The sequence below is a fragment of the Canis aureus genome, chromosome 7 (genome assembly GCF_053574225.1).
Source record: "Canis aureus isolate CA01 chromosome 7, VMU_Caureus_v.1.0, whole genome shotgun sequence".
NCBI classification, from domain to species: domain Eukaryota; kingdom Metazoa; phylum Chordata; class Mammalia; order Carnivora; family Canidae; genus Canis; species Canis aureus.
In genome coordinates, this window is record NC_135617.1 from 71,546,605 (window position 1) to 71,572,458 (window position 25,854).

Sequence of the window (25,854 nt, forward strand, 5' to 3'; positions counted from 1 at the left end):
AAGTGAAAGCACGGAGAGGCGGGACCTTGTAGTTATTAAATCACGTCATGCAAATGAGGTGGCTAGACGGCCAATCCTAGGGCCCAGGGGCGTGGTCGTCGGCCCCCGGCTTGGGAGATCTTCTTTTGCTAGTTCTATTTATTTGCATAATACGTGCAAATCATTTGAACAAAGATAGGATTGGAACGACCTCTTAATCAACAAATCGGTAGCCCATGAATAAGACACATTTAATTTTATAACAGTTTTCCTGAATATATTTGTATATCTGGTACTGCTGGCAGTTCGTATTCTCTTCACAATGGGTTTCATTCTACGAAATGTGCTAGTTCCCTCCTTTGTCTTCTGTTACTGTACCCCAATCAGACCTGCTACCCATTCCGCAGATGGTTCGGCAACTATGTTTCGAAGGCCCCGGAGATACCCGCAATATGTTATGGAAGTAGAGGAACAAAACCAGATCCTGCTTGGAGAGGTTCAGAGATGATTCTAGAAAAACGTGACTCTTACTAAGATATATGAATAACTAGTTAGGATTTACCCAAGTTTGAGGAGACAGTGCACAGCTCAGGCCTAGTGAAGTGGTGATGAGAGGCATGGTTTTAGGGTCCCGTGCCTAGGCTGGTGTGACTAGATTAAGAGACTGCCTGAGAGGAGAAAAATTAACAAGAATCAGATAAAGAATTTTATCTTGAGGCTTATTAAGATAGTTGAGATGACTTCAGTTCTTAAGCATTCAAAATCATTCCCTTTTCCCCTCTCCCTGGTCACCTACCACAGCAAAATTTCTTGCAAGAGTTATCCATAGTCACTGTCACCAATTTCCATCCTGTCATTCATTCTTAAACCAACTCCAGTCAAACCTTCACCCCAATCTTTTACCACTTGTGTGTGGAGGATATCAGTCTCCTGACTTGAAATAGCATTCATGTGGTAATGACTCCCCACATGCATACCTTCACTGCAGACCTCTCTCCCAAACTCCAGACTTGGATACACAGCCATGTACTTGACACCTCCTCTTGGGTACCTAATAGATCATATCAAATTCAGTACGTCCAACACTGAACATTTCATCTCCAGACCTTCAAAACATTTTATTTTTAAAAAAGATTTATTCATGTGAGACAGAGAAAGAGGCAGAGACATAGGTAGAGGGAGAAGCAGGCTCTCCCCAGGGAACCTGATGCAGGACTCGATAGATCCCAGGACCCTGGGATCACAACCTGAGCCAAAGGCAGATGCTCAACCACTGAGCCACCCAGCCATCCTGGCCCTCTGATTTTATTACTCTCCCTACCTCTACCAGGCATATCACATCTTGGAGCCCTTTGATTCTCTTTCCTCCACCAAGTTGACTCTTCCCCCAGAAACCCCCATGCCTCACTCCTTTACCTCCATGAGGTCTTTGTTCAGTGTTGGTCATCTTCTCAGTGAGGCCTACTCTGATTGCTCAAAATTTTAATTTTCCCTGCCCATCCTGTTACCCCTGATCCCCTTTAACCTGCTCTACTTTATCTTCTAATATCATACACATTTTATTTTTTATTTTTTTATCATATACATTTTAAATGATGTTTGTCTGTCCTCCTCCCACACCATTTTCCACAATAGTATGTAAACTTCACAATGGCAAGGATCTTTCTTTTTTGATTTATGATAGTCACACACACACACAGAGACAGAGGCAGAGGCACAGGCAGAGGGAGAAGCAGGCTCCATGTACTGGGAACCCGACGTGGGACTCGATCCCCGGTCTCCAGGATCGCGCCCTGGGCCAAAGGCAGGTGCTAAACCGCTGTGCCACCCAGGGATCCCGGCAAGGGTCTTTGTTTTATTGACCCTCATATCCCAAGCACCTATGCCCAGTAAACGATTTTTAAAGTCTTTTTTATCAAAAGCATATTTTATTGATCGATTGATTGTTGATAAATTGTCACAAACTAAGCAGAGCATGTAGCCGAAAATAGAACCTTAACTAGTAACATGGAAGGCCTCTAGAGGGCCTCTTCCCGTCACTGCCCTCCCTCAAAACTAACTACTATCTTGAATTATAACAACATATATTAGTTTTACCCATTTTTGTACTTTATACAGATGGAATTATATCATAAGGGTCCTCTTGTGTCTATCTTCTTTTGCTCAACATTACACTAAGGAGGTTCATCCACGTTGCTGCATGTCGTTGTAGTTTCTCGTTGCTGTATAATAATGGTCTGATGTATGAATAGAACCTAATGTATTTATGCTGAATGAATGAGTGTTTTAAGCTCCAGGTCCTTTGTATCCTCCTTGGTATCACCAGGGTTGTTGCAAAGATTAAGAGAATTAATACATAGAAGGCATTTAGGATAATACCCAGTATAGAGTGGACTCTCAATAAGTTTAGCTATTGATTTCATTATTTTCAGGTATTTTACCCAACTTGCAGTGATCTTTTCCTCATCTGAAGTCCTATATAGTTACTGTAGCACTTTTTAGGAGGCCAACCTGGCATCACCACTGAGAAGAGCCAACAGTCTGTCCTCAGTATGTGAAACAAGCTGGGCTAATTGGATTATCTCTTTCCAGAATGTCAGGAAATCTGAATAGTATCCAGTGACTGGAGATGGCTAGAGTTAATTCATCTGGACCTGTTGGAGGAAAGGTCCAGGAATAGCTTCACTGAAATTTTAGGAACTCTGAGGTTCCTGCCTTCCCTGAGATTGGCCTTTTAATCCTTTCTGCCATCCAGGGTTTCTTTTTTTTCTTTTCTTTTTTTTTAATTTTTATTTATTTATGATAGTCACAGAGAGAGAGAGGCAGAGACACAGGCAGAGGGAGAAGCAGGCTCCATGCACTGGGAGCCCGACGTGGGATTCGATCCAGGGTCTCCGGGATCGTGCCCTGGGCCAAAGGCAGGCGCCAAACCGCTGCGCCACCCAGGGATCCCATCCAGGGTTTCTGTATCCCCAGTATCTGTTCTCAATATCCTCCAAATACAAGCCCCCTCTCCCTTCATTAGATTCAGTTTCTGCAGCTTGTCCCCTAAAAGGACCTCCATGACTTATTTAACACTTGAATTATCAGGCTTTACTCAATAACATTAGTTCTTTTTTTTTTTTTAATAACATTAGTTCTTTCATCCATCCACCCATCCATCCATTTATTCAAGTTTTAAACATTATTGAGGGCTTATGATATGTCAGTCGGTGGTGTGAGGTCATATCATCCCTATTTTCTGATGAAAGACTCAGAGAGGCTTAGTGATTTGTTAGGTAACAAAGACTAGTGATGGAGAATATTGGTTCAAGATAATCCTTCTTTGGGGTGCCTGGTGGCTCAGTCAATATAGCATATGACTCTTGATCTTGGGGTTGTGAGTTGGAGCCTCACGTTGGGTGTAGAGATTACTTAAAAATAGTAAAATCTTTTTAAAAACAGAGATAAGGGCAGCCCGGGTGGCTCAGCAGTTTAGCGCCACCTTCAGCCCAGGGTATGATCCTAGAAACCCGGGATGGAGTCCCACGTCGGGCTCCCTGCATGGAGCCTGCTTCTCCCTCTGCCTATGTCTCTGTCTCTCAGTCTCTGTGTGTGTGTGTGTGTGTGTGTCTCTTATGAATAAATAAATCTTAAAAAAAAACAAAAACAGAGATGATCCTTGCTCTTCCCCATGGGTCTGGGCAATATTTTTTTTGTCTGTACATGTCCTTTTGTCCCATCTAAATTCCTTGAGATCCAGACTATCATATATCTGGAATCTCCCTTGGAGTACAAAACCATCTACTGTAGTTCACACGTTACAAAATTGTGGATGGATTGCTCATATCGGCAAATCCTTGCTGCTTTTTCGTCAAAGGTGCTTCACTTCTTCCCAAACCCAGGAAAACTATCCCAGCCAAATGGAGACCAAGCTAACTTGATCTGAAGAAGGATAGTTTATTTAATTTAGTGTACCTCCGGCTCACAATTCTGTGTCCTTTTCTATGTGGGAGTCATTAGAAGCCCCATAAATCCCACCACATCTCCCCTACCACAATTCAGGGCAACTCAGAGATATCTTTCTTAGCTGGGGGACCTGCTGGCTTCTCCTGTTCTCTTGCTTTTTCCTCGTACATCAGGATTCTGGTTGAGATAGAAAGAGACAGAGGGATCAGGGGTCAGTCTTCTCGGGATAATAAATCTCAGGCTGCTGTGAAAGTCTGGAAGAGGATAGTGGTCATTATGGTAGGGGGAGGGGGAAGAAGAGCAAGGATGGCAGTGCTGGGGGTGTGTGGAGACCAGAACAACAGATAGGGACAGGAATGTGGAACGGTCCCTCAAAGAAGGAAAGAAATGGACACTGAGTAATGTGTAGGTGAGCCTGGGGATGGGGGAGGGTGGAGGAGAAAACAGGTAAGCATAGTAGAGGTTGAAACTGGACTCTCACATTTTTAGGATGGCAGATTTCTTGCCCAACATCATCTTGAGAAAGTCAGAGTAGCTGAAGGTCTCCCCAGAGCTGCTGGACACCTCCCTGATTAATTTCTTGAGCTCCAGATGGGTCTTGGGGACACCAAGTTTCTCCAGCATTCGCTTCAGGGCCATGATATCTAGAAGTGCAAAAGGAGGGGTGGAAGAAGGGAGTCCCTCTCTCTCTCTCTCTCTCTCTGTCTTTACCCTCACATTTCCATTCTAGTTCCTCTTCTAGGAGCTGGACCCTCTCCCAAACCACCAGGAATGTAGCACTCCAGGGGAGACCTCCCTCTTCCTGGGTCCGCACACTTCCCTGGAACACCCTTTTCTCACCGATATCTCCGTCTCCATTTAGGTCAAACTCCATGTACTTCTCTGGGTGAGGGGAGAAAGCAGATAGGGTAAGTGCTGGCTGGAGGGTCTCAGGCAGGAGCAGGGCAGGGACTTGAGAAAGGGGCTGCTGACCTAGCACTAGGTAGGGGAAGACATGGAAGGGGGAGATAGGGCAGGCAGGGTAAGTGCTGGATGGCTTGAGGGGCCCTATTAAGATACAGGGAACCAGAGAGGGTGCTGAGAGGGGCAGCCCAAGGGAAGAGACTGCAACCAGGAAGGCAGGAGAGGCAGCCTCTCTTTTCCCCACCATACATGTAAACTCTGTCTCTGCTGTCCTTTCTCTGTTCTTGAGGAAATTGTACCCTCCTCACCCCCTACCCCCCATCTCAGCCCCTGCAGTTTTCCCCTCACTCTTGAAGGCTTCCAGTTTGGAGGGCAGATCCTCATCACTGCTATATTTGGGATCATCCAGGAATTGCTGTGGGAGAAAGCAAGAGCCAGGATAGGTCCCCTGGTTCCCTCCCCCCTCTGGCCCCCTTAGATCTTCCTTTTACCTTGTTGATTTCATCCAGTCTGTCTTCCTGCTGGGCCTTCAGGAGCCCGAAGGCTTTTCCTCCTGAGGGGGCACAAAGGTTAATGTTTCCTTACCACCCCCCATTACCCATCCCTCTTCTTAGCCACACACTGGCCCAGGGTAATCACAATTCTGCCCTCCTGGGCTTGCTCACAACCTTCCTGCCCCCGCCCCCCAGGTCTGTCCATCTCCTTGCCCTCATTTTAGGTGCTGCCTCTTCTACTTTTCCCTACCCTGTAAATCCCTGGTTTGGCTCATAGCTCAGCAGATGCTGATGGAGAGGCCGGTAGACAGGTGGATAGAGATCAAGCCAGTGCTCTCCGTCTGCTGGCTTTCCTCTCCCATCAGCCTGCTTTGAGCCCTCCCCCTAAACTTCCCCTTTCTCCTCATTCCCTCCTCCTCCTGTCCTAGGCCTCACTTCCCCCTCAGCTTCTGCTGACAGAGCACCCCAGGAGCAAGCGGCCGGGAGGGGGGCTCTAGGATGGAGATGAGAAAATAGCATTCTCCCTGGTTCCTCTTAAGGAGAGCCCAGTCTGTGCAGGGGAGGAAGAAGCCACTGGAGGTATGGGGGAGGGGTAGTTACTCTCAGGAACAAATAAATGATCTTTGAACAAGTCAGGAGGGCAGGTAAGTCTTAAGGCTTGCATTTTGTTGGATGTCATGAGTCTGGGCACACAGGTTTGGATACACAGCCTAGGAAGGACTGACTGGGATTTTTCTATGCCGTGAAATAGGAGAAAAATCTGAAGTCCACTGGCAGATCTAGGAGGATGGCAAGATGGTATAGGATCAGAAAGGGAGACAAGCTTCATTCCCAGTCTGGGAGCTCCCCAGAGGCACTCGGAAATATGGAAATGTCTAGCACATTAGTTGTATTTGTTTGCTTTAGAGTGTGCAATGTAATCCACTCATCATATATTCCTTGAAATATTTAGTGAAATCTACAGAGCTCAGGAATTAGAGAATTTAAGTAGATTCTTTGGAGGAAATGAAAGTGGTGCTGAGACAGGCAGCATTTGTGGACACAAAAGTGTGTGTGTGTGTGTGTGTGTGTGTGTGTGTGTATAAAGCCAGCCTTAGAGGAGGCAGTGTGTGTGTGTGTATGTGATTCGGTGCCAGTCACCCTGGGTTCAATAGAGTGGGTAAGTAGCCTCTAATAAATGTCTTCCCCACGCATATCATTTTTCCTTTTTTTGTTGCATGGGTAGTACTTCCAGGGGAGGTGAGGATAGCATGTTCCCCTCAAATGTTTGAGACATTTTTGTTCAAACTCCCCACCCAGGAATGCCTGGGTGACTCAGTTCAGTGACTGTCTGACACTTGGTTTCTCAGGCATGTGAGATCCAGTCCTGAGGGGGCTCCCTGCTCAGTGTGGAGTTGGCTTGAGAGTCTCTCTCTCCCTCTTCCTCTGCCCCTCCATTCTCACTCTCTCAAATAAATCATCTTTAAAAATAAAATAAAATAAAAACAAACTCCCCACCCAGAGCTCCACCTACCCTCCCCCAGCATAGATGGAAACACTTTTCCTTTCCCTCTCCCCCCCACCTTACTTCCCCTTCTGCAACTGGGAGTGTTCACTTCTCACTGCCCTCTCCCTGACCCATGCAGGTGGGGGAAGATGCTGGGGTAAACTCTGACTTCTGGACTTCTCTTTACTGTAACTGCTTTGTCCCTTTCAGAGAAAGCTGCAACCCTGCACTCAAGTCTCAATGCCTGGTGAGGAGAATTCATTTCCTTACTCATACATTCATTCATTCAACAAATATTTATCAGATGCGTACTATATGCCACCTCAGTGATCCAAACAAATGTCAATTCTCATCCTCATGGACAATCTAACTGCAGAAGACAGACTATAAACATAAACATATTTAGGCACCTGGCTGGCTCAGTCAGTGGAGCATGTGACTCTTGATCTCGAGGTTGTGAGTTCAAGCCCCAAGTTGGATGTAGAGATTACTTAAAAATGAAAAATTCTTAAAATAATAAACATATTAAAGGTGGCAGGTACCTATACAGAAAAACAAAGTAGGGAAGGGAGGATAGAACGTGCAGTGGTGGACTGCTGGTTTATTCTATTTTAATATTAATATTAATATTATTTTAAAGATTTATTCATGAGAGACCCAGGGAGAGAGAGAGGCAGAGACACAGGCAGAGGGAGAAGCAGGCTCCATACAAGGAGCCCGACATGGGACTCGATCCCAGGTCTCCAGGATCAGGCCCTGGGCTAAAGGTGGTGCTAAACTGCTGAGCTACCCGAGCTGCCCTATTTTTATTATTTTAAATATTTTATTTATTTGAGAAAGAGAGCGAGTGGGAGCATGAGCAGGGGTCGGGGCAGAGGAAGAGGAAGAGGGACAAGCAAACTCCCTGCTGAGCAAGGAGCCTGAGATCATGACCTGAGCCGAAGTTGGATGCTTACCAGACTGAGCACCCAGGTGCCCTGGACTGCAGTTTTAAAGAGGGTGATCAGAGAGACTTCTCTAAGAAAATATTTGAGCAAAAATTTCAAGGAAGGGGTGTCTGGCTGGTTCAGTCAGTGTAGCACATGACTCTTGATCTCGGGGTTGTAAGTTTAAGCCCCATGTTGGGTGTAGAGATTACTTAAAATCTTAAAAAAAACTATTTCAGGGAAGTATGGAAATAAGCCATGTGGCTATATGAGAGAGGAGCATTTCAGGCAGTGGGCACAGCAAGTGCAAAGGTCCTGAGGTGAGAACATGTCTGGCTATCTGGAGTATTTGTGAAGTAGCAGGATGGCCAGTGTAGCTAGAGCCAGGTGTGTGAGGGGAAACAGGCAGGATATGAGGCCAGATTGTATAGGGCGTGATAGGCCTTTGGGAAGGCTCTGGCCTGTATTCGAGGTGAGACTGCCTCCCGGACTCTTCTTTCTATCAAGGATGGTTTGGCAGACTACCATAGTGGGATAGAGCTTAGAGGCTCAGAGAAACTTCCTGAGATAAAGCAATAGCTGCTCTCACACAGGGCAAACGTGAAAAGTAAGAGTATCTAGGAGGGCAAAAGGGTGGAGAACAAAACCCAGCATAAACACAAATGTGGAGAAAGCCTATGAAAAGTAACAGGCAAGACATGGCCCATCCAGACCCAGGGGCCCGCCCCCTGGGTCATAGACAAGGCGGCTCCTAATAGTAAGGGTGAAGGGGATGTAGGACTTCTAGGCCAGCAAATTGCTTCAGGGGTGCATTAGAGGGCAGCTGTGAGGAATCCACTGAGAACATGGAGATAAAAAAAATAGATGGTTTGCTGACAGGCTGCAAAATCTAGATCTGAGCACAGATATGTAGAAGCTCCTTAAAATAGCGGCTCTTGGGATCCCTGGGTGGTGCAGCGGTTTGGCGCCTGCCTTTGGCCCAGGGCGCGATCCTGGAGACCCGGGATCGAATCCCACGTCAGGCTCCCAGTGCATGGAGCCTGCTTCTCCCTCTTCCTGTGTCTTTGTCTCTCTGTTTCTCATGAATAAATAAACAAAATCTTAAAAAAAAACATGGACATAAACAAACAAACAAAAAAAAGACTCCTGGTTGGCTCAGTTGGTAGAGGATGTAACTTGATCTCAGGGTCCTGAGTTTGAGCCCCACGTTGAACATAGAGTTTAAAAAAGAAAAAGAGCAGTTGTTGGGTGGCTTAGTTGGTTAGGCATGGGCCTTCAACTCGGGTCATGATCTCAGGGTCTTGGGATCAAGACCCACTTAGGGCTCTTTGCTCAGCAGGGACTCTGCTTCTCCCTCTCCTTTTGCCCACTTGCTCATGCTCTATCTCTCTCTCTTAAATAATTAAATAAAAATCTTTTTTAAAAAGGAAGAGAAAAAAGAAATGAACAACGATTCTGTTCTTTGAGAAAGAAGATAAAAAGAAGAAAGATATCTTCTATGAGAAAGAAGGTAAAAAAGAGCAACACAAAAATCTTGCCATTTGCAATGACGTGGATGGAATTAGAGGGTATTGTACTAAGAGAAATAAGTCAGAGAAAGATAAATATCATTATTTCACTCATACGTAGCATTTAAGAAACAAAACAGATGAACATAAGGGAAGCAAAAGAAAAATAAAAAAGATAAAAACAGAGACTGAGGCAAACCATGAGAGACTCTTAACTGTAGGAAATGTTGGAGGGGAGGGGAGTGGGGGATGGGGTAATTGAGTGATGGGCATTGAGGAGGGAATGTGATGTAATGAATACTGGGTGTTATATGCACGTGATGAATCACTAAGTTCTACCCCTGACACTAATATTACACTATATGTTAACTAAATTGAATTTAAAATTAAAGAAAAAAAAAAAGAGTGGGGCACCTGGATGGTTCAGCCAGTTAAGTGTCTGGCTTAGGCTCATGGGTTCAGGTCATAATCTCAGGGTTTTGGGATTGAGCCCTGCATCTGGCTTCCTGCTCAGGCAGGAGCCTGCTTCTCCCTCTACCTCTGCCCACCCCCCTCTCTCAGTCTTTGTCAAATAAATAAATAAAATAATAATAATAATAAAGGCAACACAATTTATTGACAGATGACAACTCACCAGAGATACATTGCCAAAAGCTGGTGAAAATTGCAGTCTAAAATTCCATCATAAATTGAAAAGCAACAAAATTTGGTGTAGCTTTTTAGCAGTGAAGGAAGGACACATATCAGAAATGCAAGTAATCAGGGACACCTGGGTGGCTCAGTGGTTGAGTGTCTGCCTTTGGCTCAGGGCGTGATCCTGGAGTCCTGGGATCGGGTCCCATGTCGGGCTCCCTGCATGGAGCCTGCTTCTTTCTCTGCCTGAGTCTCTGCCTCTGTCTGTCTGTCTGTCTGTCTGTCTTTCATAAATAAATAAAATCTTAAAAAAAAAGAAATGCAAATAATCAGAAAACATGGTAGATAACAAGAATGGGAACAGGAAGAAACCAAAAAAAAAAAATACAAAACTATTTCAAAAATGAACACTACATTTCATGGAAAAACATAGACATAATACACATTTGTAATTTTTATTTTTTTATTTCTTAAAGATTTTATTTATTTATGAGAGACACACAGAGACACAGGCAGAGGGAGAAGCAGGCTCCATGCAGGGAACCTGACTTGGGACTCGATCCCGTGTCTCCAGGATCACGCCCTGGGCTGAAGGCAGCGCTAAACCACTGAGCCACCCTGGCTGCCCTACGTTTGTAATTTTTAAAACAATGAATGACTTGTGAACTTTTCTTCCTATTTTTAAAATCTGAGTAGTTACTATCATGAACAAAAGCAACTAAATGCTTTTACTGTATTGATTGAGAGTCCCATGGATTTTTCTCCTAATCTCTTAATGCAATAAATTGTATGAACAGAATTAGGAATTGCATGAACAGTGAATTACTTTCCTAGGATAAAGACTGCTGTTTGGGATGCCTGAGTGCCTCAGTGGTTTAGCGTCTGCCTTCTGCCCAGGGCCTGATCCTGGAGTCCCAGGAACCGAGCCCCACATCGCGCTCCCTGCATAGAGCCTGCTTCTCCCTTTGCCTGTGTCTCTGCCTCTGCTTGGTTAAGTTGTTTTATATTATTTATTCAATTCTGGTTTATGTTTGTTAATCTTTTTATTAAGTTCTTTTTTTGTCTTGCATCTAATTATGAGTGAAATTGTTTTATCATTTTACTTTATCAGATTGCCTTTGCCTGGCTTCCATTAATCTTATGAAATAAATTGAGAAACTTTTCCTGTTTCCTGATCATTAGAATCACTAGAACAATCTTTATATGATTGGAATGATCTGTTTTTCTTTTTATTTTTAAGATTTATTTATTTATTTTGTTTATGATAGACACAGAGAGAGAGGCAGAGACACAGGAGGAGGGAGAAGCAGGCTCCATGCCGGGGGGAGCCCGACGTGGTACTCGATCCAGGGACTTCAGGATCACGCCCTGGGCCAAAGGCAGGCGCAAAAACGGTTAGCCACCCACGGATCCGCCTGATCTGTTTTTTTTGTTTTGTTTTGTTTTGTTTTGTTTTGTTTTTTTAAGATTTTATTTATTTATTCATGAGAGACACACAGAGAGAGAGGCAGAAACGCAGGCAGAGGGAGAATCAGGCTCTACTCAGGGAGCCCGATGTGGGACTGGGTCCTCGGACTCCAGGATCACGCCCTGAGCCAAAGGCAGGAGCTAAACAGCTGAGCCATTCAGGCATCCCTGGAATGATCTGTTTTGAAAATTTCATAACTATCTGGGCTTGGTGATTTTTTTTTAATGGCTTATTTTTTTTCTAAGTTTATTTATTTATTTATTTATTTATGTATTTATTTATTTATTTATTTAACTAGTCTCTACATTCACTGTGGGGCTCAAACTCACAAGTCCTCCTCCCCTTCAGATCAAGAACACACACTCTTCTGACTTAGCTAGCCAGGCACTCCATTGATGATGGCTAAATTTTAAACAATTGATTCAATTTCTTTAATGGTTATAGGTATATCAGGCTTTTAATTTTTTTCTTAAGTCAGTTTGGTCATATGTTTTTCTAGAAAATTATTCATTTCTCAAAATTTACAATGTAAATATTTACTGTTTCTGACATTATATTCCCTTTAAATTATTTATTCGTGTGTGTGTGTGCCCTCTCTCCCTTTCTCCTTTTTTTGTGTAATCAATTTGGTCAGAGATTTTTTTTTTAATTTTTATTTATTTATGATAGTCACACACAGAGAGACAGAGAGGCAGAGACACAGGCAGAGGGAGAAGCAGGCTCCATGCACCGGGAGCCCAACGCGGGACTCGATCCTGGATCCCCAAGATCGCGCCCTGGGCCAAAGGCAGGCGCCAAACCACTGCGCCACCCAGGGATCCCAGAGATTTTTTTAATATTAGTAGTCTTTGTAAATATGTAGAATATTACATATTTTATATATATGTAAAAATGTTTTCTGCTCTATTGTATATTTTTTATGTCCCTAATTTCTAAAAGTATCTTTATTATTTTCTTCAATTTCTTAGGATTATTATGTGCTTTTTTTCTAATTTCTTGAATTATCTGTCCAACTCAAAGATTTTCAAACTGTCTTTTTTTTTTTTTAATGATTTATTTGCTTATTTGAGAGTAAGAGACAGGGCGTGTGCTAGAGCATATGTGCATGGGGAAGGGGCAGAGGAAAGGAGAGAGAATCTCAAGCAGTCTCCCTGCTGAGTGTGGAGCCAGACTTGGGTCTCCATCTCAAGATACCAAGAACATGACCTGAGCGGAAACCAAGACCAGACACCCAACAGACTGAGTCCTCCAGATGCCTCACAAACTTTCTTTCCTAATATACACCTTTATTTTCGTCCATGAGTTGTTGTAGCTCATTCCACAGCTTAGATAGGCAGTATTATCACTGTCTTTCAGTTCAAAATATTTTGAATTCTATTATAATATTTTCTTGAACATTTAAATTACTTAGGGTTTCTAAAGCTTAAAAATACATTAGAAAATACTTTTAAAAAAAGAAAATACTTTTAAAACTTTCTATGCATGTAATAAATATTCTTTGTTATTGCTCTTAAATTGTTATGGCTTTTGGTCAGCAATTGTGTTCTATATGATTTTGATTCTTTTTCTAAATGTCTATGTTGTACCTGAAAAGTGCATATTTTCTAGTTTTTCTAGGATTCTATATATTTCCCTTAGATCAAGCTTGTTTACTATCTGGTTTCATTTTCTTTGTCTTTAGTAATTATTTACCTGTTTGATTTACCAGTTTCTGATGGATGTGAATTAAAGTTTTCCTTTAGGGGCACCTGGGTGGCTCAGCAGTTGAGCATCTGCCTTCAGATCAGGTCGTGATCCCGGGATCCTGGAATTGAGTTCTGCATCAGGACTCCCTGCAGAGAGCCTGTTTCTCCCTCTTCCTGTCCCTGCCTCTCTTTCTGTGTCTCTCATTAATGAATAAATAAAATATTTTAATAAAATAAAGTTTTCTTTTAATAGCGTAGGTTAATTTTCTTTTTTCTTTTCTTTCCTTTTTCTTTCTTTCTTGTTTTTTTTTTTTTTTTTTTTTTTTTTTTGTTTTTTGTTTTTTTTGAATAAAGAACCTGGCACAGAGAATCTGAGGGCATCTGGGAGTGGTCCCAGCCAGCCTGATAGAGTCTGGGAAGGCTTTCCTTGGCTCCCAGAGGAAAAATGCAAGTGCTTTGCCAGCCTTGACTCATTCTCCCACCCAGAAAGAAATGGGGGAGAAAGAGAAATGAGAGATGGGCTGAGGGAAAGAGAGGTGCTGGGAAAATGTAGGGAAAGATGGGGAGGTGGAAAAAGATGTAGAGAGAAATGAGGTAAGAGAGAGGGTTGGAGAGATAGGTGCCTCACAAATAGAAGGTGTTCACCAAATATTTGTTGAATGAAAGAATTAGTGAATAAGCAGATGTACCTGGGGGGACAGAGTAAAGATGTGGAGAGAGACGTGGGTTGTGGATAGAGACATAAGGAAAAAACAAGTGATATGAATAAAGATGTGAGAAGAGAGGCAGCTGGATGGCTCAGTCAGTTGCGTATCTGCCTTCAGCTTAGGTCATGATCCCATGATCCCGGGGTTCTGAGATCAAGTCCCCTATCCAGCTCTCTTCTCAGCAGGAAGGCTGCTTCTCCCTCTCCTCTGCTCACCCGCCCCTCGCTCCCATGCTTGCTCTCTCTTAAATAAATAGATAGATAGATAAATAAATAAATAAATAAATATCTTTTAAAATTTTTGGTGAGAAGAGTCATGTGCAGAGATGTGGGAGATAGGACCAAGAAGGGGAAAGGTGAAGAAAAACATAAAAGAAGAGGTAGATGGAAAGCCTAGCATGTGGAAAGAACTCAATAAAAGCATTGCTGAATAGATAGATGAGCCTCAACACTTGGAACAGAAGGTATGGAATGGATATTGAGAAGAAACCACACTATCCGTCAGAGAAGCAATTGTACTAATTTCATCCTGAGATGACAAGGGCCTTAACTAGCTATGAGAATTAAGAGGTGGGAAGATGCTTGAGTTATTTCAGAGGCAGGGCAGCCCCGGTGGCGCAGCGGTTTAGCGCCGCCTGCAGCCCGGGGTTGATCCTGGAGATCCGGGATCGAGTCCCACGTCGGGCTTCCTACATGGAGCCTGTTTTCTCCTTCTGCCTGTGTCTCTGCCTCTCTCTCGCTCTCTCTGAATAAATAAAACTTTTAAAAAAAGAGAGAGAGAGATTTCAGAGGCAGAATCGACAGGACTTGGAGACTATTTGGATGGGGCAATTGAGGGAGAAGGCAGAAAAATAGAAATCCCAGGTTTTTGCCTTAAGTGATTTAGATGGATTGTATTTCCATTCACTGAGATGAGGAATACCAGGAGGCTGACCCAGTTTGGGTGGACACTGATAATTTTGAAACACCTGTAGAACACTCTGGAGGAGATGTCTAGAGGACAGCTAGGTATTCTGGACTTGGCTCAAGAAAGAGGCCTCAGGGGAAGGTATAGACTGTGATGGAGATATAGATTGGAGACTGGACAGAGAATAAGTGGTGGTTAAAACTGTCTATGACAGGATTGCCTAGGTAAGCCTGGTAGATGCTCAATATTTGTTGAATGAAAGTGGGAGAGAAAGAATACAAAAATCCATCAACAGGGATCCCTGGGTGGCGCAGCGGTTTGGCGCCTGCCTTTGGCCCAGGGCGTGATCCTGGAGACCCGGGATCGAATCCCACGTCGGGCTCCGGGTGCATGGAGCCTGCTTCTCCCTCTGCCTATGTCTCTGCCTCTCTCTCTCTCTCTCTGTGTGACTATCATAAATAAATAAAAATTAAAAAAAAAATCCATCAACAGTGGAATTGTGTGAAAGCACATATACAGGGTATAGGAGTCTGGAGGGACTCAGGCCTAATTGCTTTTATGTTCCTAGGAAAGAGAGGGAAGATTCCAAAGTGAAACAAATTCCATGGTCACATGATCTAAGGTGCAGGCATGTAGAATCAAGGTGATGGCTGGAGTAGACAAGGTAAGCAACTGGGACATTAGTATATTGAAAAATCATTTGTGGGATCCCTGGGTGGCGCAGCGGTTTAGCGCCTGCCTTTGGCCCAGGGCGCGATCCTGGAGACCCAGGATCGAATCCCACGTCGGGCTCCCGGTGCATGGAGCCTGCTTCTCCCTCTGCCTGTGTCTCTGCCTCTCTCTCTCTCACTGTGTGCCTATCATAAATAAATAAAAAATTAAAAAAAAAAATCATTTGTTGGAGTACCTGGGTGGCTCAGTCCATTGAGCATCTGACTCTTGATTTCGACTCAGGTCATGAGTCGTGGAATTGAGCCCCCACTTGGGCTCAACATGGAGTCTTAAGATTCTCTCCCTCTGCCCTTCCCCTCATCTTACACACACTCTCTCTCTAAAAAAAAGAAAAGAAAGGGCAGCCCTGGTGGCTCAGCAGTTTAGCACCTGCCTTCAGCCCAGGGTGTGGTCCTGGAGACCCCGGATCGAATCCCACATCGGGCTCCCTGCGTGGAGCCTGCTTCTCCCTCTGCCTCTCTCTCTGTGTCTCTCATGAATAAATAAATAAAATTTAAAAGAAAAGAAAAGAAAAATCATTTGCAAGACATGTACAAGAATGTTCATAGGTGCCTGGATGGCTCAGTCAGTTAAGCATCTGCCTTCAACTCAGGTCATGATCTCAGGGTCCTGGGATGGAGCCCTGCATGGGGCTCTCTGCTCAGCAGCAAGCCTGCTTCCCTCTCTGCCACTCCCCCTGCTTGTGCTCTCTCCTTCTCTCAAATAAAGAAATAAAATCTTTAAAAAAAAAAGGGAATGTTCATACCACCCATTTGTACATCATCAGGTGAGTGGATAAACTGTAGTACACCCATATTATAGAATACCACTCAGCAAAAAAAAAAAAAAAAAAAAAAAAAGAAAAGAAAAGAAAAAGAGCAAACTACTGATACATGCGAAATAGATGAATCTCACAGACATTATACAAAATGAAAGAAGTCAGATACAGGAGTATATACTATATGATTACACTTACATGAAGTTCAAGAATAGAGGTATAGAGGTATAATATAGGGGTATGAATCTATAGGGGTACAAATCAGTGATTGCTTCTGGGAGAAGAGAGGGATTGACCAAAAAAGAAGCATGGGAGAATTTTCTGGGGTGATGGAAGTGATCTGTTTCTCACTTGCAATGTTGTTTACAGGAGTGCATAGACATTGAACTAGACGCTTAAGGTCTGGGCGCTTAAATTTTTTTTTTAAAGATCTGTGAATTTTACTGCATATATTTATATCTCAGTGTTTAAAACATAATTTACATGGATATTGTCTCCCAGAAAGATGGCAGAGGTTGAAATAGATAGGAAGCTGGGAAGTTAGGTGCCTGCTCTTGATGAATGGGAAGGAGATTAGTCTGTGTCAGCAAGGAGACTGAAGGTGGTGAGGTCTGATGCAGGAGCCTCAGAGAAGCTGTGGTTAGAGGTTAAAAGTAGAACATGGGAGCTGCTAATTCTTTGAAAATGTTTATAAGGACTTGGCTAAAGGAGAAGGCACCCACATCTCAGCACTACTAACACAAGATCACTGTACTGGGATTCCAGAGTTCCTTCTGTGTCTTCATTTCTGTTCCTGCTCTGAACTCTGAGTTGTGTTTATTGGTCCTGACCACCCACAAGGCAGCTCATAGGGAGATGTTTAAAAAGTTAGACCAGATGGGCACCTGGCTGGATCAAAGAGCATGTGACTTGATCTTGGGGTTGTGAGTTCAAGCCCTGTGCTAGGTGTAAAGATTAATTAAAAATAAAATATTTTTTAAAGTAGGTTTAGAAAGAAAGGAGTTAAATTCAAGATGTGTGTGCATCCACTTCACAACTTTATTGGTTGCCTTTCTTCTTGAGTCCCCAGTAAAAGTTTCTTTGAAAAAAGTCCCTCCTTGGGCTAATTAGTGCAACAGTTACCATCCTGCAGGTTAAAGTTCCCTAGAGATCTCAGAGCTATTGAAAAGGACCCCAGGGGCAGCCCAGGTGGCTCAGTGGTTTAGTGCCACCTTCAGCCCAGGACCTGATCCTGGGGCCCTGGGATCGAGTCCCACGTGGGGCACCCTACATGGAGTCTGCGTCTCTCTCTGTCTCTCTCTGTGTCTCTCATGAATAGATAAATAAAATCTTTAAAAAGAAAAGAAAAGAAAAGGGTCCCTGAATCTACACAGTATACTAGGATTTATTCTAGATGGACTTAAAAAAAATCCAAGTACAGGGTTCCTGGGTGGCTCGGTCAGTTATGTGACTGCCTTCAGCTCAGGTCATGATCCCAGGGTCTGGAGATCGAGCCTCATGTCAGGCTCCCTGCTCGGTGGGGAGTCTTTCTTTCTCTCCCCCTGATCTTTCATCCCACTCATGTGCTCTCTCTCAATTAAATAAAATCTTTTTAAAAAACCCAAGTACAATCTTTGGAATCCACATTTTTGGAAATTGGAAATCTTAGGTAGAGACAAGAGGTGGAGAGAGCAGGATACACTTGAGTTCAGACACAGCTGTAACAATGGTCATCCTAGCCCCAAACTGAGGAGGAACTGGGAGCTAACATACACAGAGCATCCCATACAGTGGAGTCTGGACATTGACAAGATATTACTCTCATCGCACAGGTGTGAGTAGTGCAACCAGGACTCCAACTTCGGCTGACTTTACTTCTAAGCCACATTGCCCTAGGACATGGAGCAGTGCCATGTGTGTGTACTGTGAGAGTATGGAAGTTATATCTTTAGGCCAGGTGCCCATCCCAGCCCCACACCCCCATTCTACTGGTGACGATCTCCACTCCCTCCTCAAACTGCAGGCTTCTCATACATAGGTGAGTAGAAGAGACAATGGCCTCTACATTGACTCTTTGGGGGTGGAGATGGGCTGTTGATAGGACGAGAGGGGGCAAGGCAAGGTAACGTACTGGGCGCAAGGAAGCTGGAGTTAAGATCCATCCGAGAAAAACCACCTTTCTGCGTCTCAGAGTGAGAAAAACCACCTCCCCCTGCTCCATGACCACCAGGGGGCAGCCCTTGCCTGACCATGGTAGGTCCATTTCCCACCCTCGGGTTAGAGGCCCAGAAGAGGAATGGCTCTACTCTACAGATGGAGAATGGCTGAGACAGTCCTCCCCAGATGATGAGGCATGTGTGCTTGAGCAGGTGGTTTGAAGAGGTTAAATAATTTATTCAAGATCATATAGCTAGTTTTTTTTTTTTTTTTTTTCATATAGCTAGTTTGTAGAGAAGCTGGTATTTGAACCCAGGTTGATTCCAAGCTAGTATTTTTTTTTTTTTAAGATTTTATTTGAGAGAGAAAGAGAGGGAGAGGAAGAGGGAGAAGCAGACTCCCTGTGGAGCAGAGAGCCCGAGACCAAGACCCTGAGATCATGACCCCAGCCAAAGACAGCCGCTCAACCAACTGAGCCACCAACTGAGCCACCTATGCATTCCCAAGCCAGCATTCTTAACCATGACACTGCTGCTTCTCCAAAAGAAAACTCCAATCACTACAGTGAAGAATAGGAATTGGAGTTTACCGATGTATTGTGAAACAGAGCTAGAAACAGGGACACAAATGATGATGTTTTGGAATATAGGTGAGGTCTGGAACTGATGACCAAGAAATAATTCTTGAGACACTTTTGGTGCAAAATGGTGTTTTTTTTTTAATTTTTTTTATTTAAGATTTTATTTATTCATTCCTGAGAGACACACACAGAGAGAGGCACAGGCACAGGTAGAGGGAGGAGAAGCAGGCTCAAGACAGGGAGCCTGATGTGGCAATCAATCCTGGGACTCCAGGATCACGCCCTGGGCCAAAGGCAGGCGCTAAATGGCTAAGCCACCCAGGGATCCCAAAATGGTGGTTTTATTAAAGCAGGGGGACAGGACCCATGGGCAGGAAGGGCTGCTGCCCCGGCCCATGAGGGGTGGCTGATTATATACCTGGGAGTTGGGAGGGATTTGAGGATAGTGTACTCTCTAAGGAATTTGGAAGCAAGGTTTCCAGGACCTTGAGGGGACCAGCTATTGTTGGGAAAAGGTCACTTATTACCGTCTAATAAAACCTGAGTCATGAGACCCTTCAGATGTGTATGGGTGGGCTATGTGCTTGGGGGATGATTGCCAACATGTATCTTGGGGGATGGAGATAAAGGAACTTTCTAAAGGAATTTTTACCTGTTAAAGTAGACTTGTAGGATCCTGGGGGTCGGGCTAAGATTACCTTTTACCCTTAGCAAAGTATGACCATTGAGGCAGTTGAGTCCATAGAGGAAGGTCCCTCTGCCTGTTTTAAGGACTTGTCAATGTGCTGCCCTGGCCTTGTGCTTTGTCCTCAGCTAGTCCTCTGTTCCCCCATCACAAAGGGAAAAGATGCATTAATATAAAAAGAGCCAAAGAGAACTGCATGGTAAAGGCTGGGCCCATACCTCATCTAGTATTGTGCATATAATCCTCCTCTTCTAGGTGCTGTGCTATCTCATATAGGTGTGTAATACATATACAACAATGTGTGGTGTATTCTTTTTTTTAAAGATTTTATTTATTTATTCATGAGACACACACACACACACACACACACACACACAGAGGCAGAGACACAGGCAGAGGGAGAAGCGGGCTTCCTGCAGGAAGCCCGACATGGGACTCGATCCCAGGACCCCGGGATCATGCCCTGGGCCAAAGGCAGATGCTTAACCAACTGAGCCACCCAGGGGCCCCTGAGGTATATCCTTGTACCAATCCTTGTATAACCTTGGAGTTACGAACTCAAAGGCTTTCCTTTGTGTCTGTAAGAATATTTTTCATGTAATGGGCACTTGGTAGTTTCTCAAGAAATGCTAGCTAAATAGTGAATAAAATAATAGAGTGGGTTTACCAGTGGGTGACAAGTGCTTGCAGAGCACCACAAGTAGAGTAGACCCCAGCAAGGGGTATATTCCTTTAATGGAGATCTGAATATGAATGAATCCAGACCTCTCCATCCTTCGCAATCACCCAGCCAAACCACTCAAGTCAACAGGATCTAAGTAAAACAGGTTGATTGCTATGCAAATGAAGCTTCCAAGCAAAGACCCTAGCAACCGCCTGCCACCATCACCAATCAGCTTGCTTCTCCTAATCCCCTCAATTATAGAATTTCTAGAGCAGCTCTGGGGACGGCCCAGACTAAAGGGAAGGGAACAGATGGGGTGGCCTGGGCACCACTGAACTGAGGCGAGGTGGAAGTATGTTAGCTCTGAGCACAGGAGGGTTTCTGGAAGCTTATTATGGTCTTCTTGAACCTCAGGAGGTAGGGGAACCACATCCTGGTCTCACAGACCCACCCTACTGTGAACAGCGATCTAAGCCCCCCTTTCCCTCAAACACTTAGGCCCTTGACCATGTGTTACTTCCGCCTCTTAGTGACCCAGATACTGTCTTCAGCAGCATCCTCTCTCCTCAGTGAGGCATGCATTTGATGCCTGAGGTCCCAGGCAGTCGAAGTCCTTGATAAGAGATATGTGAGTCCTGTGTATCATAGGAAGCTCCTAACCTCCATCTGGTGACCAAAGGCTTGGCCACAAGCAGTAGGTTGCTCTTTCTCCACCCAGACCTTACTTCTCAGGTCCCCTTTGCCAATTGGAATACCCTCTGACATGACCTGGATGCTGTTGCTCATCTTCATTGTGGTCCATCCAGGTGAGAGAGCTTTCTTCCAGAACCCTGGGAGTGTGTGGGCCTGGGAAAAGGGAGGATGGAAGAGGCTGACATTGAGGCCTGAGGTGGGTGGCTGGGAAAGGAGAATGGGAGTGGGTGGGGTCTTCTGGAAGTCGAAGCAGTGTGGACACCCCCAGTTCACAATTCCCTCCATTTCTCCATGTTGCTACTGGGAGAGTCACACCCCAGTTTCCATCCCAAACATCCTTTCTTCCCAGCCACCATCTTGGTAAGATGAAGTTGAATAACCAGTATAAAGGGCTGGAGGGGAGGAAGAGGTGAATTTTTTTTAAGGGGTCAATTTTAATTCGATGAGCTTAATAAGCCTATTAAGCAAGGCTTATTATCTAGAGTCTAGATGTAATTAGGAGTTTGGAAGACCTAATTAACTCTAAGGGAAGTTTTTTAGTGAAACTGATTTTAATTAACTGAGAGACATTAACTATCAGCCATATCCATGAACTTAGTGTGGACATCAGGCCCACAGCTTTATTATTATTATTATTTTTTAAGATTTTATTTATTTACCCATGAAAGACACACACAGAGAGAAAGGCAGAGACACAGGCAGAGGGAGAAGCAGGCTCCATGCAGGGAGCCTGACGCGGGACTTGATCCTGGGACCCCAGGACTACACCCTGGGCCAAAGACAGATGCTAAACCACTGAGCCACCCAGGGATCCCCACAGCTTTATTATTTTTAAAAGATTTTATGTATTTGAGGGAGAGCAAGCAAGTGGGCAAGCATGAGCAGGGGTAGGGGTAGGGACCGAGGGAGAAGCAGACTCTCTGCTGAGTAGGGACCCTGACACAGGGCTTCATCTCAATTGAGACCCTGGGATCTGACCTGGGCCAAAGGCAGACAGATGCTTAACGGACTGAGCCAACCAGGGGCCCCATCAGACCCATAGCTTTAGCATCAGCTGGGAACCTAGGGCAATTTCTCAGGCCCCCCACCCTAAATCTACTGAGTAAAAAACTCTGGGGGTAGGGCCCAGGAACCTGTGTTAACAGACCCTCCAGGTGATTCCAATAGGCCCTCAAGTTTAAGAACCTCTGAAACAGAAGAATGACAGGTAAAATTCATGAACTAGAGAATCTAATCGGAGATTTTACTAATTGCCTTAATTAATTTGGATGAGTTAAACAGGGATTTCAATCAATTATAGCTGTGTCTTCACCCGAAGACTTTATTAGTTTATGTTCTTTAACAAAAAAGCAAAGTAGCCAGGGTGGTGTACTTATAGAGTATGCCATTGGTATGAAAAGAATACCTGGAGTAATATAGTTAATTATTAGTTAACTAGACAGCCACATTCATTAATGAGCTCCAATTTCAATGTAACAGGTTGAGTTTCAGCAAGATACTACGAGTGAATGTAGTTGGAGAATGATGGGATGGGGTGAGGATGAGAGTTGGTATAGGAAAGGATTTGAGAAACCATTTAATAAGCAGTGTTAAGAAACTAGGCTGGTAGAGAGAAAAGGGTTTTATGAGGTACCAAAGTGCTTGTTCTTCTGGATACTCCGTGGGTGGGGACACAGTCGGGATGTTCTACTGCAAGCTCTATTGTCCTTTCCCACCCTATATTGTAACCGGGGAGGTTTCTCTGGGTCTTCTCTCTGCCTGCCAGGATCCCGTGCTCTCTGGGTGTTCCAGCCCCCTGAGATTCATACCCAGGAGGGCACTGCTGCCTTCTTGCCGTGTTCCTTCAATGCCAGCGAAAGGAAATTGGCCATTGGCTCTGTCACGTGGTACCGGGACAAGGTGGCCCCAGGGAAGGAAGTGAGGAATGGGACCCCCGAGTTCAGGGGCCGCCTGGCCCCTCTTCCCTCTTCCCGTTTCCTCTGTGACCATCAGGCTGAGCTACACATCTGGGACATCCAAGACTGTGATGCTGGAGTCTATGTGTGCAGAGTGGAGGTTCTGGGCCTAGGTGTTGGGACAGGGAATGGGACACTGCTGGTGGTAGAGAAAGGTGAGGTGGGAGGCCCCCCTCTTCCTGGAAGTTGGGAGTGTTTCCCTGAGGCCCTAGCTCTCTGTCCCTCCCTGGGCCTGTGCGTGCTTCTTCCTTAGGGCCCCCTCCTCCCCTTCCTTCTATGGTCCCCATGCAGGATCTCCTTGGCTAGGGGCCAGCACAGTCCTCTTCCTTCGGGCTGGATTCTATGCCTTCAGCTTTATCTGTGTGGCCATGGGCAGCACCATCTATTACCAAGGCAAATGTAAGGAATGGGGCCAGGGCAATGGTGGAAGAGAGCTGGGGGGTGGGGACGGAGACCAGCAAGAGGGCTGCGGTGCCCAGCAACTCCTGTCCTCTCTCCTGCAGGCCACGGTCACCTGGGAACACGCTGCCATTTCTTAGGTGGACTCTGATGAGTGATTCCAGACCCCAGACATCCAACCCTCTTCAAGAGACCCCAATAAATCCTCCTCTGCCCCACCACTAATGCCTTCTTATGAGTCTCCTGTACTTCTTTTTCCATTCTTGATACCCAAATATGCTCCTCCCCGGGGTCCCCCCACTCTTTTTTTTTTTTCCCTAAGGTTTTATTTATTCATGATAGACAGAGAGAGAGAGAGGCAGAGACACAGGCAGAAGGAGAAGCAGGCTCCACGCATGGAGCCCAATGTGGGACTCTATCCTGGAACCCCAGGATCATGCCCTGGGCCAAAGGCAGACGCTCAATGGCTGAGCCACCCAGGCGTCCCAAGGGTCCCCCGACTCTTTACTCTCCCCTCACCAAGCCTGGCCTGGAAAGGTCCAAGGAGCAAGCTTCCCAGCAGCCATACCTGGAGCCCCTTCCCATCACCATCCCAGGGCTCAACACTTCTACCTCTTTGGGGCATGGAGACTGAGTCTCCTGAGGAATGGGGGCATCAGATCTGGTGAGCCCTATGTGTCAACCCCCACTCCATCCAGGCCCATATGTGTACTCTTTCTGGCCTCCAGGAGAGTTTGGGCCCCTCAACACCGTTCTTTGCCCGAGGAATCACTCCTGGACCACCGAATGGGTGGGGAGATAAGTTGCTTAGGTTTTGACGGTGGTGCTGTTTGGTGGGATGGAGTTGAATTGGACTGAGAAGACTGAGACACAGAAGGTGGCGAGATCATGGTGTTTACTGCATGGACCACAGGGTCCTCCTGGGTTCAGGGAGGCGGCTGGGGGAGCTCGGGGGGCTTAGTTTTTGGCGATGCAGGCATATTCAGTGCCGGGGTCCTCCTTGGAGCCTTCCCTGTGGCTGAGGTCGGGTCCCTCACGGCAGGGCACGGGCAGCAGAGATGCGTAGTGGAGCTCTTGCTCTGAGAGCTGGGCCTGGGGCCAGGGACAAGGTGCTGCTGGGAGGTGGTTGGAGGAGCCCCCTGGGCCGGCCCTCCCCGCCTCCCCGCAGGCTGCTGCCCAGCCCAGCCCCCAGCGCCCCCTGCCCCGCCTCAGCCGCCTAAGGCCCCGCTCCCCCCCCCCCCCCCCCCCCCCCCCGCCTCTTCTCCCCGCAGCTCCAGCTCCGTGGCCCTTACTCTCCCTCTCGTTCTCTAGCCCACTCTCTCTCTCTCTCTCTCTCTCTCTCTGGTTCTCTGTCTCTCTGACTCTGTCTCCTCTCTCTTGCCCCCTTTTCCTTTCCCTACACCAGTTCTCTCTTATGTCCCTCTGTCTGCCTCTTCCTCTCCCGCCTCCGCCTCCTTCATGCCCCTGCTTTCCCTCCCCTGTGTCGCCTCGCCTCGCCTCGCGGCCCTCGGCCCGTCCTGCCGCCGTCGCCGCCTCCGGTCCGGACTCACCCAGCTCCTCTCCAGCCTCCTCACTGGAAGAAAAGAAGAAGCTCAGCAGGCCGGCGCCCCCACTCCCGCCCCGGCCCAGAGGGTGTTTCCTCACTTGCACTCTCCGTCTCGGGGCGGGTGGGATGGGATGGGACAGGGACTTCTGTGAAAGGGGGGGGGGCGAATGAGGGTAAAGGTGGGGCTCACCTTTCCGATGAAGCCGACACAGACAGGCGGACAGAATGAGCACAGCCAGGAGCAGGAGCCCCCCCAGCCCCAAGCTCCCGCCATATAGGTAAGGGCATAAACCTGCAGGGAAGGGGAGACCCGTTTGTCCCTCTGGCTTCCCCCATCCTCCTGCTCATCCTCCTGCTCAGCCTTGGGTGTCTCTGCAACCCCCCCAACAGTTTAGAGGCAGAGAAACATGCTGGGATTCTTCAACCTGGATTGGGTTACCTCACCTCTACCAGAGGTGCCCATCTCTCATGGGTTACCTCAGGCCTACGACCTCAGGCCTACGCATGACGACCGCTCACCCCTCGAAGGCTTCCCACTGCCACCCCTGCTGTCCCTGGGTCTCCCCACAGAGGTCCCTTGCCCACCTACTATGTGTAAAAGTACACATACACTGCCTTTTATCCTCTCTCCCCACCACCCTCCCTGGGCAGAGGGTTTCCTTACCCTCTCTCCATTTCTCACAAACTGTCATTAGGTCCAGCACTGAAGACTGACCCGGAGGTCAGGAAATGTAGCCCTGCTCTGCTCAGCTAAGTGGCCTGGGCCACATCACGTGCCTCAAGTTCCTCATGTGTAAGACGTGGGGCCCTTCATTACAACTGTCCCAAGGCTGAGGAGCCCCACTAATGTGCCAACCCTGATCTGGGCACTTTCCATTTGTCACTGCTAATCCCCACAACATAGGTATCAAAAGGTGCCCCTTTTGCCTGATGAGGAACCCAAACTTGAGTCCAGACTCTTAGGAGCAGGTCCAGCCCAGAAATGGCACAAATGGCCTTGAACCCCAGAATCTAGAGCACACCCCCCTTCCTCTGCCCTAGACTGACGAGGTGGTTCCTAGGGG

At 46.1% G+C, this 25,854-nt stretch overlaps 3 protein-coding genes across 11 annotated transcripts; 1 reads left to right on the top strand and 2 right to left on the bottom strand.

Annotated features, from left to right (window-relative positions):
* Positions 1-3,898: 3,898 nt before the first annotated feature.
* On the bottom strand, positions 3,899-5,732 carry AIF1 (allograft inflammatory factor 1). The gene is made up of 6 exons (XM_077904720.1): positions 5,575-5,732; positions 5,322-5,383; positions 5,179-5,245; positions 4,768-4,809; positions 4,409-4,571; positions 3,899-4,104 (listed from the first exon to the last, which is right to left on the bottom strand). The coding sequence occupies exons 1-6, from the start codon at positions 5,597-5,599 to the stop codon at positions 4,020-4,022; spliced, it is 444 nt and encodes a 147-aa protein (XP_077760846.1). The 5' UTR covers positions 5,600-5,732; the 3' UTR covers positions 3,899-4,019.
* Positions 5,733-5,882: 150 nt separating this feature from the next.
* On the top strand, positions 5,883-23,469 carry NCR3 (natural cytotoxicity triggering receptor 3). 6 transcript variants are annotated; one of them, XM_077904723.1, is made up of 6 exons: positions 5,883-5,968; positions 15,212-15,307; positions 20,916-21,003; positions 22,656-23,000; positions 23,137-23,244; positions 23,349-23,469. In XM_077904723.1, exons 2-6 carry the CDS (start codon positions 15,290-15,292, stop codon positions 23,393-23,395), a joined length of 606 nt encoding a protein of 201 aa, XP_077760849.1. In that variant the 5' UTR covers positions 5,883-5,968; positions 15,212-15,289; the 3' UTR covers positions 23,396-23,469. The 6 variants fall into 6 exon arrangements, 4 of the variants coding, with proteins under 4 accessions (XP_077760849.1, XP_077760850.1, XP_077760852.1 ...); XM_077904724.1 differs by lacking the exon at positions 5,883-5,968 and adding an exon at positions 9,096-9,246; XM_077904726.1 differs by lacking the exons at positions 5,883-5,968; positions 15,212-15,307 and adding an exon at positions 20,733-20,825.
* Positions 23,470-24,122: 653 nt separating this feature from the next.
* Positions 24,123-25,742, bottom strand: LST1 (leukocyte specific transcript 1). Of its 4 annotated transcripts, none has more exons than XM_077904727.1 (4): positions 25,455-25,607; positions 24,981-25,082; positions 24,795-24,817; positions 24,123-24,336 (listed from the first exon to the last, which is right to left on the bottom strand). In XM_077904727.1, exons 1-4 carry the CDS (start codon positions 25,480-25,482, stop codon positions 24,202-24,204), a joined length of 288 nt encoding a protein of 95 aa, XP_077760853.1. In that variant the 5' UTR covers positions 25,483-25,607; the 3' UTR covers positions 24,123-24,201. The 4 variants fall into 4 exon arrangements, with proteins under 4 accessions (XP_077760853.1, XP_077760855.1, XP_077760856.1 ...); XM_077904729.1 differs by having other exon boundaries at positions 25,473-25,573; XM_077904730.1 differs by lacking the exon at positions 24,795-24,817 and having other exon boundaries at positions 24,123-24,359; positions 25,473-25,742.
* Positions 25,743-25,854: the final 112 nt, after the last annotated feature.